Source organism: Tenrec ecaudatus, chromosome 2, assembly GCF_050624435.1.
Source record: "Tenrec ecaudatus isolate mTenEca1 chromosome 2, mTenEca1.hap1, whole genome shotgun sequence".
NCBI lineage: Eukaryota > Metazoa > Chordata > Mammalia > Afrosoricida > Tenrecidae > Tenrec > Tenrec ecaudatus.
Window position 1 is genome coordinate 103,249,187 of NC_134531.1, and position 26,551 is coordinate 103,275,737.

General features: G+C 38.6%; 1 protein-coding gene across 16 annotated transcripts in view; it reads left to right on the forward strand.

Annotated features, from left to right (window-relative positions):
• Nucleotides 1-26,551, forward strand: part of PAM (peptidylglycine alpha-amidating monooxygenase) — a 202,716-nt gene that overhangs the window by 109,794 nt on the left and 66,371 nt on the right. For all 16 annotated transcript variants that reach the window (XM_075541314.1, XM_075541315.1, XM_075541318.1 and 13 more), the window contains exons 7-13: nucleotides 7,608-7,656; nucleotides 8,409-8,476; nucleotides 9,453-9,533; nucleotides 11,254-11,330; nucleotides 12,799-12,902; nucleotides 23,427-23,611; nucleotides 24,884-24,952. In XM_075541314.1, coding sequence (XP_075397429.1) covers nucleotides 7,608-7,656; nucleotides 8,409-8,476; nucleotides 9,453-9,533; nucleotides 11,254-11,330; nucleotides 12,799-12,902; nucleotides 23,427-23,611; nucleotides 24,884-24,952 — 633 coding nt within the window. The remainder of the gene's footprint in view (nucleotides 1-7,607; nucleotides 7,657-8,408; nucleotides 8,477-9,452; nucleotides 9,534-11,253; nucleotides 11,331-12,798; nucleotides 12,903-23,426; nucleotides 23,612-24,883; nucleotides 24,953-26,551) is intronic.

Consider the following 26,551-nt stretch of genomic DNA (forward strand, 5'->3'; position numbering starts at 1 on the left):
CTAACACCGAAATTTTATGGTTGTAAGGCCATGGTGTTTATGTTTGATTAAGATAATGATGATTCTGTTGTTTATGTACTTAGTTAAACCCTCCCGGGTCAGTCATTCTCGTAGTGATAAATTGTCCCATTTTAGAATTAGCTATTTACTTCTCTGGTATTCTCATATTTTTTCCCCTTCTCCCAGGCCTATTTATGTATTTGGTTGGAGAAACTTGACATGTCTTGATGTCTTTAATCAAAGAAATCCAATCCATGGCTATGGAAACACATAAAATATTAATGTGCAGTTTTAATTCTGCCATCGGGAAAATAACAGCTGATGCTGGTCAGTGTTCCTCTGCTCCGAGCAGAACGCTACAGTCTTTACTTAGCTCGGGTGCCCTTGTGTTGTTCGTTGCCATCGACTTGAGTCCAGCTTGTGGTCAGGATCAGAGTCCAGCCCACAGTGAGCCCTGTGTGCAGAGTTGTGCTTCTCCACGCACACGATCTTCAAGGCTGTGACTTTCAGCAGACTGGCAGGCTTTATTTTCAGGGTGCTTCGTGGTAGGTTTGAACTGCTTTTCTTTCCAATGATAACTGAGTGTGAACAACCCTAGAGTCTCAGGGCTGTGCAAATAGTTGTGTTCAACTACCAGCCAAAAGGTTGACAGTTTAAAGCCACCCTGAGGCACCTCACATAAGCTGTACCATCTGCTTCCAAAAGCTCAAAGCCTTAAAAGCCCCATGAAGCATTTCTACTCCGCACACATGGGATCACTGCGAGCTGGAACCGAATCCTGGCGGTACTGACTGATGTGCCGAGGATTAACTAAATACATAACATTTTAGATTCCATTCTGTGCAGACAAAGGAATTCAGAGAGCCTTATAGAGTAACAAAATGAGAAGGTGGTAAGGCACTATGGGCAATTACCTGTGTACAACCAAAATACACAGATTAATTCCAGACATTCTACCTGAAAACTTTACACATAGAAAAATACCATAGCTATCATTGTGTGCTCACCTTCCCCATACGATCCCCAAGGACAAATGGGTACATAAGCAAATATGGTGAATAAAGCTGATGGTGCCCAGCTATCAAAAAATATAGCATCTGGGGTCTTAAAGGCTTAAAGATAAACAAGCGGCCATCTAGCTCAAAAGCAGCAAAGCCCACATGGAAGAAGCACACCAGCCTGTGTGTTCATGAGGTTTCAAAGGAATCAGGTATCAGGCATAAAAGAACCAAAAATCATATCATTGTGAATGAAGGGGGGTGCACAGTGAAGACCCAAAGCCATCTCTATGAAACTGGACATCCCCTTACAGAAGGGTCTCCGGGAGGAGACGAGCCAGTCAGGGTGCAGTGTGGCAACGATGAAACAAACAACTTTCCTCTCGTTCCTAAATGCTTCCTCCACCCTGCCGCCCACTATCATGATCCCAATTCTATCTTACAAATCGGGCTAGACCAGAGGATGTGTACTGCTCCAGATAGGAACTGGAGTCACAGGGAATCTAGGAGAGATGATCCCTTTAGAACCAGTGGTGATAGTGGCAATACCGAGAAGGTAGAGGGAAGGTGGGGTAGAAAGGGGGAACCAATTACAAGAATCTACCTATAACCTCCTCCCTGGGGGACAAACAATAGAAAAGTGGGTGAAGGGAGACGTCTGATATTGTAAGAAATGACAAAATAATAATTTATAAATCATCAAGGGTTCATGAGGGAGGGGGAGCAGGCAAGGTGAGGGGAAAATGAGGAGCTGATATTAAGGGCACAAGTAGAAAGCAAATGTTTTGAGCATGATGATGTCAACAAATGTGCTTGACACAATGGATACATGTATGGATTGTGATAAGAGTTGTACGAGCCCCAATAAAATGATTTTTTAAAGAAAGAAAAATACAATATTTATAATGAAATATTCATTGGGATCACTTCCAGACAAAGTCAATTCTGTAACTTTGAGCCTTTTAAAACTTATTTATTGTTCCCATCTTTTTTAAGTAATAGAGTTCCATTTCTCAGGTTTTTTACCCATGGTTAGCTTCTCTCCCGGTGTTCTTGTCTTCTCTCTCTTTGCTCTTGTACTCTAGTTACGCAATCTTTTCTGAGCAGCCTATTTTCAGCCAGCATTTGATTTTGATATTCATTCTCTACACATTTCATAACTGTTTTATTTCTGGCTTTGTTTTTTTTAATTTACGGAGTAAATATTAGCAGAGGTGCCTATGTTACGTGCCCCCGTGTTGATGACGATGCAGCTCAGAGGCAGACTTTGACAGCACCTAACAACAGTGAATGGACATGAAAGAATCCTTATGAGGCTTCATACCTTGTGGCCCAAGTACTGTGTTTCACCTGAAGGGGACACCGAATAGTCAGAGCACACTGCAAATCATCAAGAAACTATGCAAAACTAGCTGAGTTTCTGAGTTCACCAGAAGTAAGATCAGTGTAGGGTTATGGAAATAATACTATATCATTGTGGCAAGGATCATGTTGGAGCTAGAAGGTCAGAACAAACACTAAGTTGAAATATGTTTCTTACCAAAGCTACCACCTGCTAGATAGCAGCAGCTGTGGATTCAGGAGCCTTGCAAGCCCCTAGACTGCCTTATTTAAGGAAGTTCAAGTTGCTCCTGCTGGGATTTCTCACTGTGGGTATTTACAAGCATATGGCCTCTGCGGGTCACGTTGTAGTAATAAAGTTGTAGCAGAAGATATCGCAGTTCCTTTAAAATAATGATTTTATTTTTTAAGTGAATATATAAATTACAAGCTTCAGTAATACGCAAAGTTATATTTTGGTCACTTTGAGATAACTTGATTTCAAATGTTGCTTAATCAAAATGTCCTTGTTAAAATGTATTTTTACCCAATAAATCCTCGTTGATGTTGAATCTCACCCATACCCACGGTGACCCTATCGGACGACATGGCACTGCCCCATAGAGTTTCCAAAGCTGTGGAAGGTGACTGCCACATTTTTCTCCCTTGGAGCGATGACCAGGCTCAAAGTTCGGACCTTTTGCTTAGCAGTTGAGTGCTCATGTACCATGTCACCAGGTCTCATAGCTGTGTATTGAATACTAAATAATAGAATTTTCAAGACTCTCACTGCATTCTAGTTATACCACTCCAGGGCTCGATAATGATTATAACAGAAGCATTATCAATAATTTAAAGTGTTCTGTCTACACACACACACACACACACACACACCATGCAAACTCCCGACTCTCTAGCAAATTCTAACTCATAATTACCCTACAGAGCAGAGTAGAATTGCTCGCTGGGGTTTCAGAAGCTGTAAAGCTTTATGGGAGAAGAAAGCTTTATCTTTGTTCTTGTGACCAGCTGGTGGGTTCAAACTGCTGACCTTGTGGTTAGCTTCCCAGTGTCACCCCATATAATGTAAAACTAGCTTTTCCTATTGATTCAATAGATCATATTAATCCGATAAAATTGCTGTAAATAGATCCAATTGGCTATTACTTAATGTTAATATACTGTTTAAATATGCCTTTACTTAATTTTCCTTCTGTATTTTTTCATTTCTGAAGCTTATTTTAAATTAATCAAACCTTTTTCCATGGATCAATATGTATTTACCACCCTCTGTTCATATGTTAAGCATATTCTCTAAGATAAAAATTCATTTTTTCCATATATCATTATAATTCCTAGTCAGAAGCTTAGTATTTTTTTCTCTGAAATACCAATCATCTCAAATTACTACTCTTTTTTCAGTGTGATTAGCTTTGTGATGTTCATGACTTTGTTGAAGGATGTAACATGTAGTTGATTAACTGCATGTCGTTGTAGGGAGTCCGGGGCTGTGCTGCCTTTGCAGGAGTGGGAACGGCATGGTGACGGCGGGACTCCGTTTAAAGTTTTCAGAAACAAATCCAAGCCGCTCCCGTGGGGTTGATTCGCACTCCTAGGGACCCTCGATATATATAGCAACATAAATGATTCCTTTGGGTTTCGGAAACTGTAGGTGTTTGTGGGAGCAAATTCTCTCATCTCTTCCTTGAGCGGCTCATGCGTTTGAATCGCTGATTTTGTGATTAGCAGTCGGTGCTTGGCTCACTGAACCATCAAGGCCCCTTTAAATCTCTAAAGAGGGGAGCACGTGGATATAGAACAATGGCTATTATTGATTGAGAGAGAACTTCAGTGTCGTTACGTATAACTTCATGCTTAAAGTCTTTTATTCTTGTGCTTTTCTTTGAGTGTAAAAATATTCTATCTGAAAGTTTAATAAAGAACATTATTTAATAAAAGGATAAATCTGTCAATGGGTAGAATTATTTTGTTAATAAAATCCCTGCTATTATGGATTTGGTGGCAGATTTCAGCTTAAAGATAAAGTGCTTCAATACCTCCAGAAGTGTATTCATTTATTAATTTATCCCACTTTATTTTTGTTAAGTCATGATTAATAATGATCAACCACATTGTGTACTAGAGACCAAAATGTGATTTACTGGATTCTTTCAATATTAAAATGTAATGAAAAACGAAAAGACAGTTCATCGTGCACATTGAGCTCTGCTTAGTTGTACATTGTCTGAGGAGTGGCGAGAACTCCCTTCTGGTGTTCTACACTTAAAATGCAAAACTCTGAAAACTGAAATTCAGTTTTAAAATGTACTCTGCTAAGTACTTAATATGAACCGGTTACACCGTTGCTTAAAACTGTCGATAGTTTCTTGCTGACAGAGAATAAAACCCCAACCCCGCACATCCCATGCCTGCCTTGTTCATCTTCTCAGTCCCTGTTACCTCAGTCCCTGGTCCCCTTACTCCTTCCTCCTGGCCTGCCTTCGGTGTACCACCCGCCACGTTCCTCTTGAGAGGCCTTCTTTCAGTCTCAAAGGCTTTACCCTGATCTTCTGATGGCTCCTCTTTCTGATGAATGTCTCTCCTCTTTCTTATCAAGGTCTCTGTGACCACAGAACACCCATCTACTGTCACGCTAGCCTGTTGGGTTCTTCCCCTCAAGTTCGCTATGTAGCCTTACCTTCTTTGGTTCTTTGCTTTTGCCGACCGATCCTGCCCTACCACTCCCACTGACGCGTGTGCGCCACTAGAGCAAACCAAAACCAAACCAACAGGCACTGCCGTCAGGGTAATGCCGATTCACACTGACCTTAGAACACAGAGTAGACCTTCCCCATTGGGCTCTCTAGGCTGCAAATCGTTACTTGAACAGAAATCCTCTCCCTTCTCCATGAGATCAACTGGTCAGTTCTAACCTTGTGGTTAGATGCGCAACATGGAACTTGAAAATGGAATATTAGTTTTGATTGTACCTACAGTGTATAGAACAGTGCCTAGAATATGGTAATTGTACAATAAATACTAACCGAATAAATGAATACCATGCTTTACAATAACCTTCTAAGTTAGGTATGCTGTTTATTGTACACATGAGTAATATTTCTCAACAGTAATTAAGTTGATAATGTGCTCTAGGATTTAGAATTCATGTGATTTTAAGCCGGTCATCTCTCCATCATTCTCTTTTGGTCACTGGGAATATTACATGATTCTGAATAAGGTCATTAGCTAATTATTTTTGAAGTAGTGCAGACTAGGTTATATTATGGACTAAATAATATTCAGTACCTTTGGAAAAGCTAAGTCAAATATTTGAAATAAGTTTTAAGCTACTTTGAATTATCGTTTCTATGTTTGATAGCATAGGCAAAATATAAACCAAGCTTGTGGTCACTATAAAAGGACTTTAAAAAGTTTGTGGAAAAATAGAACTAAAATATAATAAAATTTTTCCATGAACTTTTTGAACCCTCCACGTCTTTACTATACTGTATTTCTTTAAAGCTCATTTATAATTTATGAAATTAAGGGGAAATGTCACAAGAACTAGTTTTACAGTGATGTTGTTTTGGGATTTAGCTAGAGATTGCTTTGTAAAACTTAAATCAAATGTAAAATGTTTGTCATCTAATTTATTCTTGTACTATCTTTGGAAGATCAAAATCAATGCCATACAGAGAAATTATTTTTTATTCTATTATCAGAGTATTCAATATTATTTGTTACTGCATCTGTTGTAAGGGAAGCCCTGGTAGCTTAGTGGATATGCAATGAGCTGCTAACTACACTGTCAGCAGTTCGAAACCACCAGCCTCTCTGCTGGAGCAAGTTAAGGATTTCTACTCCTGTGAAGAGTTACAAGTGAAATTCGGAGTCAGAATTGAGTTGATGGCAGTGAGAAGATGCCTTATGTTTGGTAGAACAAAATCCTTAGGTGTTATTTAGGTTCCCAGTTATTGTATTTTCTTTATGTCTCCTTCATGACAATAACAACAGAAAGACAAATTCCTGGTCAAGGGGCCCCAGCAGCTGCTATTCCTGAGCACATGTTACTTCCTGACTTCCAGTATAAACCTACCAGTCTCACACACATATCCATCAGAATTGTTTCAATAAAAGCAAACTCATCATGAGATACATATTTACTTTAAGATATACTGAATCTACCTTTTAAATTTCAGAATTTTTTTCAATAGTAACATAAACATTTTTGATATTTACTAAACATTTGATACAACCATATAGCATACAGATTGAGCATAATATAAAGAATGTATCTGATTATAGATTATTTTACTCCATAAACTTCTGATTTAAAATATAAAATGGTGGCAAATATGACTAAATGTCACTCTCACAGTATTTACAATAACTTAAAATATTAAATAGGAAGAATTTACCATGTAGTAAATAGGTATATGAGTAAGTATATTAGTATACTATGCTGAGGAGTTAGCAGGTTCGGTTGGGATATAATTTGGATAAGTGTTATGTAATTCATGCCTTATTTTTGACTGGAAAACTTCAGAAGATGGAAGAGAGAGGATTTTAAAGATATCACTGAAGTGTTCTTAGCCCTCAAAAATGAAGATTTACCCAGGCTTTCAGCTTTAAAAAAATGAGAATCATGGTTCCATTTTAGAAAGTAGGAATGAAGCGATTCTCATACATAAATTTGAGAGTGTAGATTTTCTAATAATAATAATACATCAAAAGCCAAAATTGTGGGTCACTTAATTTTTTTCAGCGTCCCTGTGGCATAGAGAGTGTGTGCTCGGCTGCTAGCCACAAAGTTAGCAAGGTCAGCAGTTGGAAACCAATAGCCGATTCTCCCGAGGAAGATGGGCAGTTCTGCCCTGTCCAGAGGGGAGCTACATGTCATCATTGATTCCATGCCAGTGGGAGTTGTGTAGAACCTTTGGAACAGCCCCATATTCCACCAGCGCTTCTGGGTTTGGACTATGGCTAAAGCATGGAGGTTAGCGGCCGTTTCCTGCTGTGGGCTTGCAGCAAGCACCTAGTATGTGTGGGAAATAGTCATTTGAAATACTACCCATGGCTTTATATGATAGTGTGATATGATTGCTATACTAAAAATTATAGTTATTAATATGAAAGCACGCTGTAAAAATAGAAACCACAAAAATGAAACTTAATTTTATTTAGTATTGATATTTTCAAAAGAGGGAGAACTAATTTTTATTTGTTTGAAAGGCCTTTTCCACATTTTCATATTTGACATGTGTCTTTTGTATGTGTTTGTATTTTCAGATAATCACAAAGACTGTTCTGGTGTGTCCTTACATCTCACGCGTCTGCCGTAAGTCCTTTCAGTTAGTCAAGATTAATGACAAGGATAAGACCTTTGAGAACTTACAAGTGGAAATTTTACAGTATTAGCCATTTACTGCTACATAAGAAATTACCTTAACCTTAGTGGCTTAAAAGCACAAGCATTGATCATTTCATATTTTTCTGCGGTCAGGAATCTGTATGCAATTGGGTTGGGTTGTCATCTCACCGCCGTGCTCAGTAGTTTGTAGGGAGCTGCAGTAGTTTCCACCACTGTTTACGTGGTTGCCAGCAGGATTCAGTCCATCGTCCTCTTGGTTCTTTGCCCCGTGCCTTCTCAGTCGTACCGCTCATCGCAGCTAAAAGCAAGCAAGCAAGCAAATAGGAGAGGTTGTAGAAGGTAGAAGCCAGAGTCTTGTCAAACTTAATTCCCAAAGCATTATGCCATCATGTAATCACAATTTGTGCGCCAGGAATAAGTCGCTCGGGTCCACATTTAAGAAAGATGATATAGGATGAGGACGGGGATGGGAGTGTGGAGCCAGGTGTCAGGCATTGCCATTTAGAGGTTGTCTTCCACATTCACCAGGTCAGAAAAATGAATACGTCGCTATTTGCTCAAGAAAGAGCATGACTTTTAATAAAATATATTCATTTCCTATATCATTTCCTTTTAATTTGTGTAAGAATCATCATTTACAGACTCGTCTCCTGAGATGTCTTATTTTTACAAGACAATTGTTACTCAGAGATTTCAGAAAATATTATTTTTTTCTACAGACAGCCTTTGATTGCTGGCATGTACCTTATGATGTCTGTCGACACTGTTATACCAGCAGGAGAAAAAGGTAGGCGATCGTGTTTTATAGTTTACCGTTACTCCACTATCAAATCTATGGAAATAGATTTTTAGTATTCTTAAATAAATTTTTGAAATAACCAATAATTATAGTCCCTGAAAAACAGACCTTTTCTTTATTATCCTTGGATTTAGAATCAGTCTTGATATTTTTGCAAGCTATTTGTTTTATTACTTTTCTACCCATTTGTGATGATGCTAAGAATTGAAGCCCAGAGGGAGGTAAATTTAAAGAATAAATTTGTAAGTATTTTACCAATTATTGATCCTTTTCCTAGATGCAAAGGACAAACTAAATAATGTACAGAAGCATAAGGTATAGCATAGAAAATCAAGATGAAGAGCCTAGCAGTTACAACAGTGATTCAGTCTTTAAATTTAAATATCTTTGGCCTACTTCCACATCTCTGAAGAATAAATAACAATAATAACCGATGCCCCTAATGTAGCAAAACCGTTTTTAGAATGACGTCATATGGCTTACCCATGTATGTCTGGAGTTCTTCCAGAGAACATTATTATGACCGATAATTGGATACTTCTTTTGAGTTGAGAAGGAATCTTAAAGTTAACTAACTAGTAAATATTTTATGATCTTTAATTTATTATATGTAACTATTATGCTAGGCTGTGTGGGAGGAAAGTATATAAGTCTAGTCACTGTAGGTGTTTGTACTCAAATGTTTTAAAATCTCTTTGTTCTAAAAATAAAAATGAGTGGCTCAGTCTTTAACTTCTGGTTTTACTAACAGGGTTTTTTTATTTGACTGTAGTTATTTATCTATGAAATAATCATGTGAGGGTAGAGGTTCTTAATTTATCTTAGCAAAGTAAGTGACGGTGTGTTCCTTGCATAAGAAACCTGCAGTGTCTAGCATCTCATGAATATCCTGTCCTTACGTTTCCTAAAGTATAAAGTTTTCTAATTGAACCATGACTTTTTTTTCTGTTTTTATTTCTAACAGTGGTGAATTCTGACATTTCATGCCATTATAAAAACTATCCAATGCATGTCTTTGCCTACAGAGTTCACACTCACCACTTAGGTAAGAACTTTAAGCTGCATGTTAAATATGAAAAGTATGCTTTAAAACATACTTATAATGATAAATGACAAAAATACTAACTGGCACTATCAGTTTAATATATAAATTTTATTTCACCTAGTATCTATTTGAATGACAGAGAATTTTTACACTATCTTGACATTTTAATGCTATTTTATAATACTCTTCTCAATTAAGAGACCCAGCGTTTTGATTTCTAAAGATATTCAGATTTTATGTTAAAATGTGTATCTTAGGCAGATTCTCTAGAGAAGCAAAAACAGAGAAGTTTATTTATGTGTGTATATATAGATAGAAATTTATACCAAGAAATTAGCTCAGACAATTGCCGAAGCCGGCAAGACCAAGACCAGACAGGTTCCACGGTGGTGATTGTCAGGCAGAGGTTGGCTGGAGGCTTCCCCTAAATGGAGTAGCTGCAGGGACTGAGGGACAGAATGCAGAGAGGCTGAGGGCTACAGAAGCACCGAAGCCAAGGTCAGCAGGTCAGAGTGCTGGCCTCTGACAAGTCCCAGGATTGGCCAGCAGTATAGCAGGCTCTGTGGCTCAAGTCCAACAAGCTAGAGGTCAGGGAGCCAGAGACAGGGTACAGACCAAGGAAAAACCAAAGGAAGCTTTTCCAAGGGTCCACCCCACTGAGGAAAGCTCCCTTCAATTGGAATCAGGGCCATGACCTGAGTTTGGACGTTACAACTCACCCTAATCATCTTATAATGGATTGGCTGCTCTTAGCAGATCCTATTATGGAAATGATTACAGTGTGTTAGGCCACATCATGGGGGGGTTACTGCTAACCAAAGGCAAATGAGTGTCATGAAGTTGATTCACACTCATACCGATCCCGTAAGACAGAGTAGAACTGCCTCTGTGCGTCTCTGAGACTGTTACTCTACGGGAGTAGGAAGCCTCATCTTGCTGACATTGGGGTTGGCACCAGAGCTGCTCTAGAGGGTTATTAGGTCGTGTGTGTGTGTGTGTGTAACACATCTTATTGTAAGTTAAGTGGGGACTTTCATTTCATTTCAGATCATCAACTTTATATTCAGCTCTTTAAATTCAATAGGAGCGGACTCTCCCCCTGTTCCTTGATTTCCTTCGCCCTCTGACACATTGCTGTCGTCCATGTCACTAAGGGAATTCCCATCAGCACTCTAGCCCATGGCTTTCTCTTTTCTCCGTTCCCACCTACACCTGTCAATTTCCAACATCTGGTCTGTTTGGTGTGAAAGTTTTTATCCTGTTTTCGTTTTTGTGAGGCTTTTTTTTCTCTTATAACCATGATCTCATATAATACACGACCCTGGAATTCCTCTGCTAGGTATCTATCGTAAAACAGTAAGAGTTATAGCACCAACAGGCTCACAAACCCATGTTCATGCAGCTCTGCTCACAGTAGCACGAAGATGGGGACAGTCTAAATTCCCAGCAGAGAACAAATGGATAAAGAAGCGCTCTATTCAGAATGCGATAGTGTTTATAATGACGAGGCTACTTCATGATGGTCCTGGAGAACATTAGGCTGGGTGAAATAAGCTGATCACAAAAGGACAAATATTATAGGAGATCACTAGATCTCAATTGTGAAACCACTGAAAATGCTGACCAATTTGATCAACTATTAAAATAGGAAAGTAAGTAGACTTTTTTCTTCTTGATGCCACGTATTGCTGGTAATGAGTGCAGCTTGTTTTTCTTATAGGTAAGGTAGTAAGTGGATACAGACTACGAAATGGACAGTGGACGCTGATTGGACGACAGAGCCCCCAGTTGCCACAGGTGTGTAGAATCTAAATTATTTTCTATAAGAAAGACATTAACCCCAGAGCAGTAACTGAAAAAACACCATCATAGGACTTTTGTGATTTTTAGAAATTAATAAGTCTCTGAATTTACTTTTGTTGTATATCAGAACACTATAACCATTTTTACAATTTGCAATTTAGTGCTATTCTTATCAATTATCTTATTTTTTCCATCTTCAATTTTTTAAAAAATTATGAATTCTTTATTCTACAAGTCATTTGCAATGTTATATTGCCTATGTATCCATAAATATTACAATGACTAAGTACAAGTGAAGCAAATGCTCTAAAAACACAAACATTTATTATATATTTATATTTGATATATGAGTTTATAAATACACACATGGTTACATCTCTTCCATCTTCTCTCTCTCTCTTTTTTTTTTGTTGACATGAGCTTGAAGTTTTGCTTTTTTTTTTTAATACTATTATTTGGGGCTCTTCTGTATCCTATCACAATCCATGCATTCATCCAGTGTGTCCAGCACATTTGCACATATGCCGCCATCATCATGTCAAAGCATTCTCTTCCCACTTGAGCCCCTGATAACAGCTCCCCATTTCTTCTTCCACCTTCTCTCGCCTGCCCTCCCACACAAACCCTTGAAGAGTTACAGATTATTTTTTCCAAATCATTCATCACCCTCCATCGTCCCTCCTCTATTTTTCCATTATTAGTCCCCTTGGAGGGGTTCTGGGTTGATCCTTGTGATCTATTCCCCCTTTCTCCCTTGCACCATCCCCTAATCCTCCTGGTATCTCTACTCTCCTGGTTGGCCCTGAGGAGTTTATCTATCCTGGATTCCTTGTGTTACGGGCTCTTATCTGTAGCAGTGTGCATGTTCTGGTCTATTCCAATTTGTAAGGTAGAATTGAGGTCATGATAGTGGGGGGAAGGAAGCACCAAAGAACTAGAGGACTGTTGTGTGTTTCATCAGTGCTGTGCTGCCCCTTGACTGGCTCATTTCATCCCTGTGACTCCTCTGTGAGGGGATGTTCAATTGTCTACAGATGGGCATTGGTTCTCCAGTTCATGCCCTGCTCCCCCGCCCCCCGCCCCAATTCGCCTTGGGTATGGTTTTGTTCTGGGTCCTAGATGCCTGATACCTGATCTCATCCACATCTCATGATCACACAAACTGGTGTACTTCTTCCATGTGGGCTTTGTTGCTTCTGAGCTCTTGTTATTTTTAAGCATGTTGGCAAAATTTTTTCAACTTATAAATTAATCAGAAAAAATCTCAGATAATTGTACTAAAATACACTTATTTTGACTTTCATGGAGTATATTTATCATTATTCAAAGTTTAATATAAAGAATGATCTAATTAAAATAATTACAGAAATTATGTGTAACTATAGACCTAATGTTTTCAGGAAACTACGTTCTATATTTTATTAGTCGTCTTAATGAATCATTGTTTTTGTATTCTTGGCAGGCTTTCTACCCAGTGGAACACCCAGTAGATGTAAGTTTTGGTGATGTATTGGCAGCAAGATGTGTATTCACTGGAGAGGGAAGAACAGAGGCCACGCACATTGGGTATGACTTCAAATGTTGCTCCTTAGAGATGTCGTGGTTGTGACTGGAGGTGACCGTTATCATTGTGAATGAGCTGTACCTTTTTTCTCCTCCTAAACAGGAGCTGGGGTGGGGGGTGGGGGTTATGCATTGGGCTGCTAGCCACAAGGGCAGCAGTTTAAACCCGCAGGTGGCGCCCCATGAGGACGATGGGGCTTTCTGCTCCTGTAAGTAGGGTCACTAGGAGTCGGAAATGGCTCAGTGACCGTGAATTGTTGACTGTTGTGTACCATTTTGTCCTTTTTTCACTAAGCGATTGCATTACCTCCCGACGCGGTGCTTGTGTTTGCATTCCGCCTTTCTTTCTGCTTGTTTAGCGCGTCGGTCTCGCCTCAAGAGTAGTTACCACAGGAGTCTCTCGGACTCACTTTAATAAAGAAAAATCAAATGATTTTGGTTTTTTTTCCTCCCGTGTACTTTATACCCATATTCAAGTTAAGGCAAATATATGGGTTCTTCATGTCATGGTACCTGTTAAATAGTCAAGAATCCCTGGTGGTGCAGCGGTAAAGTGCTCGGCTGGTAATCACAGGTTGAGGGTTGAAACTCAGCCACTAGCTCACCAAGAGAAAAGACACAGCCCCAGAAGCCCATGGGGCAGGTCTCTGTCCTGCAGGGATCTCTGAGTCAGAACCTTCCGGGCACCCACAAAAACCAGAACCTGTCTCTTCGCTCTATCAAAACGTTTACACGTTTAACATTCTTCTGATTGTTTAATCCACTGAGTGGGAATAATAATATGCAAAATAAGATGTGAGAACTTTTAAATTGCTTCAAAATACTGAGCCTCCTCAAGTCAGTATATTTGACAACACTAAATAAAATGTTGAAGTGCTTATGAATATTTCCAAAAAGCTTTACCTAAATAAAATGAAAGATAAAGTCTCTTATCTTGCTTTTTGTTAGAAAAGAGCCAAGAAGCCCCGTTTCCATGTTAAACTAGGTTATAAAATATTTACAGATGGAGCATAGAAACTCAAGTTTTAAATCATTTATCTCCTGAAGTTAGAATAAAGTAGGCATCTGACAGCAGACTTTGGCCGCTCTGAGGGTGATTGGTGGGATCAGAGCTCTAACTAGTGCTCTGAGGAAGGGAACCCGCTGGGGTGAGTAAGAAGTGGCATTTTATCTAAAGGAGTTTCCGTGTTAGTAAATATCCATTTCAAGAGTAATGATAGAACAATATATCGATCTATATTAATTCTCCAACAGCTTTGCTTTGGGGAAAGGGACTTGAGGGAGCAACACAAGGAGTTACAGGAGATAGACATGTAGACAAAGAAAATTAGACAAAACTAGATTTGGAGAATAGAGACGGACTTTCACGTCTTAGGAATCTTTAAATATAGGGAACGATATGATTCCGAGGCTCTCGGTTAGCTGTTTTATGTCCTTGTGGAGCCATAGAGCCATAAATGCCACAACATTGTTTGGATTCTCCTTTGAAATGGGTAAGTAAGCAGGGTAGTGAGAAAATAGGTTTTTGTTTGTTTTGACTGTGCATATTACGTGCGATTGGTTTACACACTTAAGTATGGAGCAAGTAGAAGTTTTTCTTTGTGTCGTTTTGTTGTTGTTTATTTGTTTTATCTAGAGGTCTCTTAACAATACCAGGGGTCTGGTATCTTGGACTAAAGTCTACCATGAGAGTTTTCTCTGCAAAGCAATTTCCCCCATAGAAATGAATGACTTGTTATAATGCCAGGATGAACAGAGAGTGATCTCCTGAGGACCCTGTCAGTTTCATGAGTCCAGAATAATCCTTGTCTGTTTAAATTGTACATTTTGCTTTAAAATAATAGCCTAACATGACTACAGAAATCTATCCTTCTGTAAATCTCATGTGGGCTAAAAGAAACGCCATTTTTGTACAACAAATGAAATGGAGAAAAAATCATGTGAAATTAAATTGTTGGGGTAAGTCTGCAGTCGGCATCCTGAATTTATGCTCCAGAAGCGATTTCCCCTCCCAGTGGAATGGCGCACTAAAACAGACGCGAGTGAGCGTGAATGTGAGTGACAGCCCGCACGGTACTGCGTCGTTTCCTGTAGCCGCTTGAGAACGATAGTGTCCACGTGGGTCTGCTGGGTGAAGTAACGGGCCCATCTCCGTAGGGTCCTGGAAGATCAACTGCCAATGTGGACAATAAACCAAGTATATTATGACTCTGAATGCGATGCTTCCCTGCAAATCTCCTCTACATACTTTCTCTTCTCATCGAGCTCTTAACCGCACACACAAATTTATACTCCCACTGGGCAAAGAGGCGTGCACCCCAAGCCTAGAAGAGCCTGAGAAGCAGCGATTGTCTACGAGTAGTTTGGATAGACAGCATCTCCGTTCCGTTTCACTGCAGTGCCCGGGAGCTCGATTTCACTGGAACGGAATGTCAGCAGTACCCTACAGAAATGTCCTATCAAATGATTCCTCCGTCTAAATCACGTTTAAGCCTATAGTAAGATGGAAGTCTAGAACGAAAGGAGACACTCTTCTTTGATTAGGGCAACTAGGGTAAACCCATTTTTTAGAACTCATTTTAAGTTTAATTTACTCTCGAGCCATAAGTTTTTGCTCCTTCAGTTTCTTCTGGGAGATCTTGTTCTTCTGTGCAACCTCCTCTTCTGGTCTAGGAATAATTTGTTCGTCCTCAGGAAGGACCATTTCCGTGTGGCAGGGGGAGCTCATGGACAGTGTGATCTGTCCACGAGCTCTGTAAGGCTGCCAGCGGTGCACCGTGGGGGTTTGTTCACGTGGATGCTGAATGACCAGAGAATTCATATCTAAACCCTTACATGCAGCATTACTGTCTGCATGTTTTAATATGTGCAACACAAATTCAGCACTCCTTTTGGGCCACCAACCCTGGGTCCAACCCCACTGTTTGACCTGGGCACACCACCGGTGCCACCATTGTAATGTCAAAGGGCACAACTGCTTCTGCAGATACTTGGTGACTTTCCTTATTTGGATACCCTCACTGGCCTGGGCAGTTTCATGGGTGTTCTTAAAGTCCAAAGATTCAGCCCTCTTGATTTGCATGATTTTGTGGGGTTTTTTGGGTCAAGTGAGTAGCAGACCATCTTGGCAGATCACCTCAAGCCTCTATGAGAAGAGTTAAAAAGTATTTTTTATAAAATATTGGTACACAGTTTATATTGGTACTAATTTTGCTATACCAGGATCTATCTCAAAATGCATACTTTAAGAATAAGGTAGACTTAAGATAGGAAGTATTAATAGATTACTTAATGGTAAAATATTTTTATCTAGATGCAGTCTATTTCTTTTTCAATAGATTGGTACAACTTTGTTTAAGATGCTATTTACTGTAGCTTAGACAAAATTTCATCAACCTCAGATTTTAACATGTAAGTCTAGCATTTCCTAGTCAAATGTTGGTTTTAACATGTAGTGATAGTGGACCTTTCTTTGCATAAAAAATATTAAAGGAAAACTTCCACCTATACTAAAACATGTTTAACCTAATAACACAATAATAGTCTTTTTATAAGTGTTACAAAGTGGTGCCCGTATGTTATTATGAACCATTGTTATGTACCTCAAATTTTTAATATAATAGAATTCATAAGGACTGGTTATATGTCTGGGACTCCCTTTATGTACCACATGATACTAATAGCTCTTTAAAGTAGCAATACTTTGGTTCTGGCTGCAAAAAAATAAATATTTTACATTCAACATGTTACTTCTCAAAATTCATATTCTCCAGTTTGAGCCAAAATTCATCTGCCATCAGCAATGATATCTGTTGCCCCACATCCTCTTCTGAATCTGGCCTGAATTCTGGCAGTTCCTTTATCAATGCACTGCTGTAACTGTTTCTTTATCCTTTTTTTTTTTATTAGTCTTTTTGTTTCTTTGGGATTTTTTTAATTAAATACTTTTATTGGGGACTCTTACATCTCTTAATAGCACATTTGTACATATGTTGCCATCATCATTCTCAAAGCATTTTCTTTCTGCTTGAGCCCTTGGTATCAGCTCCTCATTTTCCCCCTCCCTCCCCCATACTCCCTCCCTCAGGAACCCTTGATAAGTTAGATTATTATTTTCATATCTTACATCATCCTCTGTCACCCTTCACCCACTTTTCTGTTGTTCGCTCCCCTGGGAGGGGACCATATATCGATCCTTGTGATCGATGTCCCCTTCCTTCCCCAGCTTAACCCCCATCATCCTGGTATCTCTCTTCTCATTGTCGGGCCTGAGGGGCCTGTCTATCCTAGATTCCCTGTGTTTGGGCTGTAGCAGTGTGCATGTTCTGACCTAATCCAATGTGAAAGGTAGAATTGAGGTCACTGTAGTGGGAAGAAGGAAGCACCAAATAACTTAGAGAGTTGTGTTTCATCAGTGTTATACTGCCCCCTGACTGGCTCCGCTCTTCCCTGTGAGGGGATGCCCAGTTGTCTACAGATGGGCTTTAGGTCTCCACTCCTCATTCCTCCACACCAGGCCCCATTCACATTGGTATGATTTTGTTCTGGTCTGGTGTGCCCAGCTATCAAAAGATATAGCATCTGGGGTCTTAAAGGCTTGAAGATAAACAAGCAGCCATCTAGCTGAGAAGCAACAAAGCCCACAGGGATGAAGCACACCAGCCTGTGCGATCATGAGGTGTCAATGGGATAAGGTACCAGGCATCTAAGACCCAGCACTGTTACAACTATTGTTGGATGATCTTCAACAAACCTTACTGCCAGGTGATATCAGTTATATTGTTCTATAGCCTGAATATTCTGTTGGATCACTGTGCTTTGAAATGGGCACAGATATGGACACCTGCCTGTCAGTTGGCTAAGTAGCTGTCTTCCAAATTCCCTGTAAGTTACATATCTGTTATATATTATGTTACATAAAGCAGCTCAAAATAGAGAATGCCATAAATATTATTACTTAGGTTTTGTTGACTGTGCAAAGGCATTTGACTGTGTAGACCATAATAAATACAGATGAGCATTAGAAGAACAGGAAGTCTAGAACATTTCACTGTGATTATAAGGAACTTGTACCTGGATCAAGGGGCAGTGACACAAACAGAACAAGGGTGTGCAACAAGGTTGTATCCTCTCACCTTATTTATTCTGTCTGGTTGCTGAGCAAGTCATCCGAGAAGCTGTCTTATATGAAGAAAAATAGGGCATCCAGATCGGAGGAAGACTTTTAACAACCTGTAATTTGCAATGACACAGCTTAACCCCCATCATCCTGGTATCTCTGCTGAAAAGGCAGAGGGCTTGAAGAACTTGCTGATGTGGATCCAGGATTGCAGTTGTCAATAAGGATTACACCTCAATGTACAGAAGACCAGTGCTTCAAACTGGACCAATAGGTAACATGATAAATGGAGAAGAGTTTGAAGTTTCAAAGATTTTGTCTGACTTGGATCCACAATCAGTCTCATGGAAGCAGCAGTCAAGTTGTATTAGCTAAATCTATTGCATAAGACCTCTTTAGACAAAAATAGCATGGATCTTATTTGGGGATTTAGGTGTGCTTGAGCCAAGTCAAGGTAGTTTCTATTGCCTCATATGCATTTGAAAATTAGACATTGAATAATAAGACTGAAGAAGAATGGGTGCATTGTGCTGGAGAAGAATATTGAAAGTGCCATGGACTGGCAAAAGAACAAACTGATCTGTCTTGGAAGAATACAGCTGACATGCTCTTTGGCGGAAAGGATGGTGAGACGTCATCCTACCAGCTTCGGGCAGGTTGCCAGAAGAGACAAGTCCGTGGGAAAGGACGTCATAGTTGGTGGAGTAGAGGGGCAGGCCGTCAAGGAGATGGATCGACACCGTGGCTGCAACACTGGGCTCAAGCATCTGAACTGTATGAGGCTAGTGTCGGGCTGGACAGTGTTGCATTCTGTTGTGCGTAGGGTTGCTATGGGTCGGAACTCGACGGCACCTAACAACCGCAAGCTGCTGCCTTTGCCTCAAATCTAAGTGTACAACTTTCGTGTATTCCACATGTTTGCCACTCTTTCTGTTTTGTTTGAATATTCTTCCCCACTATCCTTGTCTATAGTTTCTTTTTTAACTCTCAAGCACCGCTTTGATGGTAATATCCATGAATTTAATTCAGTAGAAGTTATTTCTTGTCTTAATCATTTATTGGCTGATTATTCCCTTAGCATACATTTCATAATTTTGTTCCTTGCTCCCAGAAAATTACTTTTAATGTTTCTGAAATGAACTATGTTTACTTTGAATACAACTTCTTTTGAAATACATGTTAAAAATAAGGCCTCCCAATATACATAAAACAAGAAAAGAGTGAAAAAATATAAAATTATTGTAAACAAGATATTCTCTTAATTAATTTGAAACTTTGTGACATCAGCTGCTTTTCATTTCCCTAATTTTTTTCTGGAAATTTAAAGACTATCTTTATTGGTGGGTAGATGGGAAAGAAAGGAGTGGGTGCAAATAGACCCCTTCCCATCTAGTCGGTGTTGGTGCCTGGAGGTCCGAGCAGACTGACGCTGCTCCTTCTTCTTTCGAGGCCGTAAATCTTTAAGGAAGCAAACGGTTTCATCTTATCCCCTTGGAGCGAATGGTAGATTTGACCAACTGACATTGCAGTTAGCAGCCCAATGAATAACACACAGTGGCAACCTCCGTGTTTCTATTACTGCAGTCTATATACGTATCTGTGCATGTAGCTTTAAATGGCTCTGTGCATCTGTATATTTTGATGTGATTGGTATCATCAAGAAATAATGAAAGCAGATGTACCTAGATAAGATAGGCTGGATAAACAATCTAGAAGAGAAAACAATGGGACCGAGGGTTCTGGGGAGATATGGGAGAGAGGGAGGTGGCGGAAAGGAAGTGGTGTTAACCAACCCAGGGACTAGGATACAAGTGATCCAAAATCAGTGGCGAGGAGGGGGTAGGAGGTCTGGTAGGGTGTGATCGAGAGCAGTGTAACCGAGAGGAATTACTGAAACCCAAATGAAGGCTGAGCATGATAGTGGGACAAGAGGAAAGTAAAAGGAAATAGAGGAAAGAACTAGGAGGCAAAGGGCATTTATAGAGGTCTAAATAAAGGTATGTACATATGTAAATGTACTTATATATGATGATGGGGAAATAGATCTATGTGCATTTATGTATAGGTTTAGTTATTAGGGTAGCAGATGGACATTGAGCATCTACTCAAGTACTCCCTCAATGCAAGAACACTTTGTTCAATTAAACTGGCATTCCATGATGTTCACCTTCCCTATACAATCACTGAAAACAAAGCAGGTACTTAATAAAATGTGGTGAAGAAAGCTGATGGTGCCCGGCTATCAAAAGATATAGGTCTGGGGTCCTAAAGGCATAAAAGTAAACAAGTTCCCATCTAGCTGAGAAGCAACAAAGCCCACATGGAACTAGCACACCAGCCTGTGTGACTATGAGGTACGAAGGGATCAGGTATCAGGCATCAGAGAACAAAAAATCATATCCTTGTGAATGAGAGGGAGTGCAGAGTGGGGACCCAAAGCCTATCTGTGAGCAACTGAACATTCCCTTATGGAAGGGTCATGGGGAGGAGACGAGCTAGTCAAGGTGCAGTGTAGCAACAATGAAGCATACAACTTTCCTCTAGTTCTTAAATGCTTTCTCCTCACCCTCCCCCCAGCCTATCATGATCCCAATCCTATCTTACAAATCCGGCTAGACCAGAGGATGTACACTGGTACTGATAGGAACTGGAAACACAGGGAATCCAGGGCAGATGAACCTTTCAGGACCATTGGTGAGAGTGGCAATACCAGGAGGGTAGAAGGAAGGTGGAGTAGAAAGGGGGAACCGATTACCCCCTCCCTGGTGGATGGACAACAGAATAATGAGTGAAGGGAGACGTCAGACAATGCAAAACATGACAATATAATAATTTATAAATTATCAAGGGTTCATGGGGGAGCAGGGAAGAAGAGGAAAAATGAGGAGCTGATACCAAGGCCCAAGTAGAAAGCAATTGTTTTGAGAATGATGAGGGCAACAGATGTATGAATATGCTTGACACAGTAGATGGATGTATAGATTGTGATAAGAGTTGTACGAGACCCCCAGTAAAATGATTTTTTTAAAGAAATATTGATAGATTTTACACTTATGTTTCCAAACTCTTTTCCTATCTTGACGGTACCCTTTTGATTTGTCTATCCTAAAGAATGCTGGGATTATATTTCAACCTATGTAAGAGTAAGTCATGTGAAAAAATATTATACCTTCTTTTGAATTATGGCATAGACCCTGCAGCAAGTCAATGGAGCCCAGTCAAATTCATTTGTCAATCAGCTGCCTACTCTATCCCTCCATGAGCACGTTTTATATTAAAGTCTCTGAAGATGCCTGAAATACAGGAACTTATTTGCCTTGTTCAAACCAACATTTTTCTTATTTGGTTACAGAAAAACTTTTGTCAGTTTCTAAGTACCTCAAGCACTGAATACACCAAAAATGCAAGAAAAACTGATAACTGAATTCCACAGTAATCGTTTCAGAAATGGTACTATAGAAATTTAAGGATTAAAATAATTCTAAAATTCCATCTCTATGTATTTTGTAAACATAACACAATGAGAATTTGCAGAGAAAGCAGTACTTCCGTGTGCACAGCAGTGGATGCCTAGGCCAGAGTACCAGCAACCGCCTAACCAACACCCACCCACCATCCACATCAAGTGATTCCAGCTGGCCTCCCAAACCAGGGTCTAGTTACCTTTCTTCCTGAATGATAAGAAAGCGGGATGCCAGTTGTTAAAATACATATGCTGGTGTGTGATGTCTACACCCCCGGTCATGGACAGAACATTCCCAAACAGATAAAATAAGAGAACTGATTAGTAACAGATTTTGTGAATTATTATGTGATCCCAGAAATTTATTGAAGGTCCCCCCACACCCCGTTTATTTGGGAAGCTTGCATGATGATTACACTTTTGCAGGATGGCTCAAGGTTTTCTAAACGGGAACCATGCTTAAATTCCTTTTCTCTCTTTGTCCATCTTAATCTACCTAGATTTCTCATTCTGGACAGGAAGGCAGGGAAACATGGTTAGGAGACACTGGCATATTGTTTGGGCAATAATCATTCCCTATGTACCACATAACTTTTTGTAACTAACTCCGTCTGTTAAAATATATTTCTTAGGTATAGTGTTTTGATCCTATTGATACAAAGATAAGTATTGGGAGCAAGGGTTTATTTGGGGTAGCACTTCATCCTTTCCTTGTATCTCATGGGAGAGGCAATTGCGCTGACAGGCGTCATATTAAAAGAGTAAGAAGCAAATGATTTTAAAGCATGTACAGAACTTCCCGTTTTAGGAGCTTGTGCCTGTGGTCTCTGAGGAGCTCTACATTTGCAAACCTTAGACAAACTAAATCCCTGTTTGGGAAAGATTTTTTTCCTTTCTTCCTTCCCTTGCTGACGTCATTGCTGTTGCTATGGTGACGCAGGGAACGTTGCGTGATAGTGCTGGAAAAGTCAACACTGACGTCCCTCTGTGCAACAGGCAGTCCACTTCATAGCTTGTTTTGACTGGCGTGGGCCTGCTAAAAATTGTCAGACTAATACGAGAAAGGAAATGTTCCTTTTCCCGAGCTACCTTGGTCTATAAAATTTTATGAAGGTGTGCCTACACAACTCTTTCCTAATCATAGTACAGAGAAAGAAACATTGTTCGTCCATTTAAACTGAGGAAGAGGAAAACATGTTTGCTAAGCTCGGGGTCATTATTTATGTTATGTTGAATTTATTCTTGGAAATGTTCATGCCACTATTTTGACATCTATTTTTAATCACTGAGGCATTCATTTGTACAGCACTGCTGGGCTCATCCCCCAGCCCCTCGAAGTGCAGATTTCAGTTTTCATCTCTCCTGGGGCATTCTTTTCAACCCACAGACAGCTACTCAATTGCTATGTCAGATGTCAGGAATAAATTTAGGATATTTTAGTATCGATACATGACTCTAGAGTGATCTGACTTTTGAGGGAGGGAACAGTTCATCAAAAACAAGGTTTCTGACTCTCCTCTCCATGTTAACTGGAAAAGGCTATTTTAAAGAGCTTATGGTTTATGTTTCTTAATGTATTCTGAACTTTATTGTTATTATGAAAATAAGATTTTCATTGAGAAAAGTAGTTTGCCAAATTTGCAAGTTTTAACAAGAACTAAAAAAAAGAATTTAGAAACAAAAACACCTCTTAGCTACTTTATTTACTGGTAATTGTTAATATCCAGGGAATGACTTCAAATGAACACTTTATTATGTGAAAATATGTCTGTGACAATATACTCTTGATGAGATCCAAGGAAAGGTATAAAATAAATGTGCATTTCCACTTTAGGTATCTACTGCTTACAAATTTACTGGTTGAAATGTTCTTATATTAGAAATTTGTTTTGAATGAATAACTGGTATGTTTTGTCTATCTTTCGGTCTTTTCTGGTACCTGTAGGGGCACTTCTAGTGATGAAATGTGCAACTTATACATTATGTACTACATGGAAGCCAAGCATGCGGTTTCATTCATGACCTGTACACAGAATGTAGCCCCTGACATGTTCAGAACCATACCAGCAGAGGCCAACATTCCAATTCCTGTGAAGTCTGAGATGATTATGATGCATGGTCATCACAAAGGTAAGATGCGTTTTACATGAAGTAATTTACCATTTTGTTTTTAATATTCCCTAGTATGTTTTACTTGACTATGTATTACTATTAAAAGCAATTGGGTGTGCATACATACTATCATTACTTGTTTTGTTTTGTTGTCCACATCCTATCTTCTCTTTCTGGTCTATTCCCATCGAATCAGTGAACGTGGAAACCCTGAAGCAGAGATGAGAAGGATTCATTTGGGATCGACCCCACAAATGGTGGTCTTTCCTTATTTCATTCCTGTTTTCAAGGTTCCACATCTCATTCATTGCATACCCAGCAATGACCTCTGCCATTTATGAATTTATACACCATGCTCTAAAGAGCATTGTCATTTCTAAGGAAAATGGACATCCTTTCCAGTCATATTTCCAATGATCTGTTCTGTAGGCCTTTTAAAGAAAGAACAATTCTTGATGTGTGAGGTCTTTATCACCTTGATCTTTGGATTTAACTCGCAAAATTGTTGTTTACCTTATTGATGATTTATAAAAACGGTCATAAGGATTTTTATTGAATTACACAATTCACATGTTTTATTGAATAAAGTATGCTAAGATTAAGTTAGATCTTAAAATACCAAAACAGCTTCTTATTTTTTTCTCCCAGCGGAGATCTTATCACAAAAGGTAGACTAACAATCAGATCATATTTTTAAGATTTCAATATATTTATGGAATATGCCTTAAAACACTCTGAAAATATTGTTAAACATTTCTAAGTTCAATTGATGTTGGTATTGATATTGTTAGTATTTCACATAAGTATCCACAGTTTTGTTTATGCATTAAAAAATCAATTATAGCTCAAGTAGAAAGCAAATGTTGCGAGAATGATGAGAGCAACAAATGATGTACAAATGCGCTTGACACAATGGATGTATGTATGGATTGTAATAAGAGTTGTATGAGCCCCCAATAAAATGATTTTTAAAATAAAAGGAAGGGAAAATATTTATTGTAGACACACCCCTTACATATATACATTACTCAAACATCTTTTGTGTAATGTGTGGTTTGTATGTTACTAAGTGAAAAGTCTGCTAAGTTATGAAGTAACAAGCCTGGTAAATGGTGGTGATGCTGGTTTGTGAATGAATTAGAGTTTTTGTAGCACATAACTTCTTGACACTTGTTTTTCTGAACCAGATTCTGAATAATATTTTTATTTTTATTGCATATTTCTAATAAACTAGTTAAAATATATTGTATATACTGCCAATTTATGCTCAGCATTTTTGATCCTTTATAGAAACAGAGAGCAGAGATAAATCTTCTGTACTACAGCAACCAAAGCAACAAGAGGAAGTGTTAGACCAGGGTATGTATGCTTATTGCTATAATTAGGCCTAGAAAATTGTTTATTATTCTAATAGACAACCAAATAAGTAAGTTATTGAGATAACTTAGTTCTCTATCAGCTCCCAATACTATGAATCGCTATATATTCATACATATATTTTTGAATTGCTATATTGTTATAAAATGCACAATTTGAAAGGATGTTCAATTATGCTTTACCTTGAAAGTAAAATTCATTTGTGTAATTTAATCTCGCTCAATTTTCTTGCCCCTTGTTTTAGTTTATTTAACATGGGAAATTTTATGTGTAAAATAATTTAAGACAATCTTTAGAACCTTTCAGTGCTTCTTAAATCTAATGACCTTTACCATTTAAATTCCTATATGTTTGTATGATTTGTTCATTAACAATATTTGAACTTCAAGAAAAAGAAATTAAGAATTATAGCCAACCCTTGCTTCTGTAAGTCACTCTTTGGCTTCAACGAGGTAGGAGTGATTTTTGTCTTATGTGTTTGTGGTTTTGCATATTTGCTCAAAATGTAGTTGTCATGTGATGAGTTAAGAAAGCATTATTCTGAGTTAGTTCTGCTTAATTGAAATGGTAACGCTCGATGCTTGAATGTCATCTACTGCATGTGCTGGCACCCAGAAACCACTCTCCTGAATCTGAATTTCTTGCCAGTTATTTGGAAGATGGTGTTTTGTGTTAGGCATTAAGGTACATGATCCTATCAATAATTTTTTACTTTGATATGAAATATTTAAGCAATTTTAATATATTTAATACCATGGTATATTTTTATATTTAATACCATGATATATATTTTTTTATATTTAGGGGTCATAATATATTATAAATAATTTATTTACTGTTAATATGGTTATATTTCTACTGACTACATAAAGTATACAGAAAATAAGACATTTCTATTATCAACATGTACAATTTCAAAATTGGGGACCTTGCAAATTACTTTTATAATTCTCCAACATAGCTTATAGTATATGTAGGTCTAAGATATCACTCTGACAGTAATAACTACTTTTGCAAAGTAAAGATTCTCACTTTGGACAGGGGAAGCACACCCCAAAAGAAGTGGCAAACCCACACAGGTGTTCAATTAGCGAGCATGTTCCTAGCCGTCTCGCTCTTTTCTTTCATTGTAGTTTGGGTGATTAATAACAAAATGGACCTGAAAAGTACAGTTTAGCTTAGAACTGGGATGAGTAATTTATATGAATTGGCTGCTGAATATTATTTTTAAAGAGCTTAAGTTAGCACCCTAACACATAGCTTAACAATATTATAATTAAACTCAAATTTGATCAGGCATAAAATGAAAAAAAATTTACATTGGATTAACTCTTGGGTAGATATGCCTTTGAAATCATTTGAGTCATTTTAGAGTATATTTCTAAATACTGATATGTCTGATGAAGTATACGATACCACTATTTACTAGATGCATCTTGTAAAACTGTGTGTTTCTATGGAAACGAAGGCCAGACTGTGTTTTTCTTGTGACATTGGTTGAATTTATCAAAGGAGACGTTGGACTCTGAAAGAGGGAAACCCAGAGGTTTTGTTATTGATACTACAAAACAAATGTCAGTG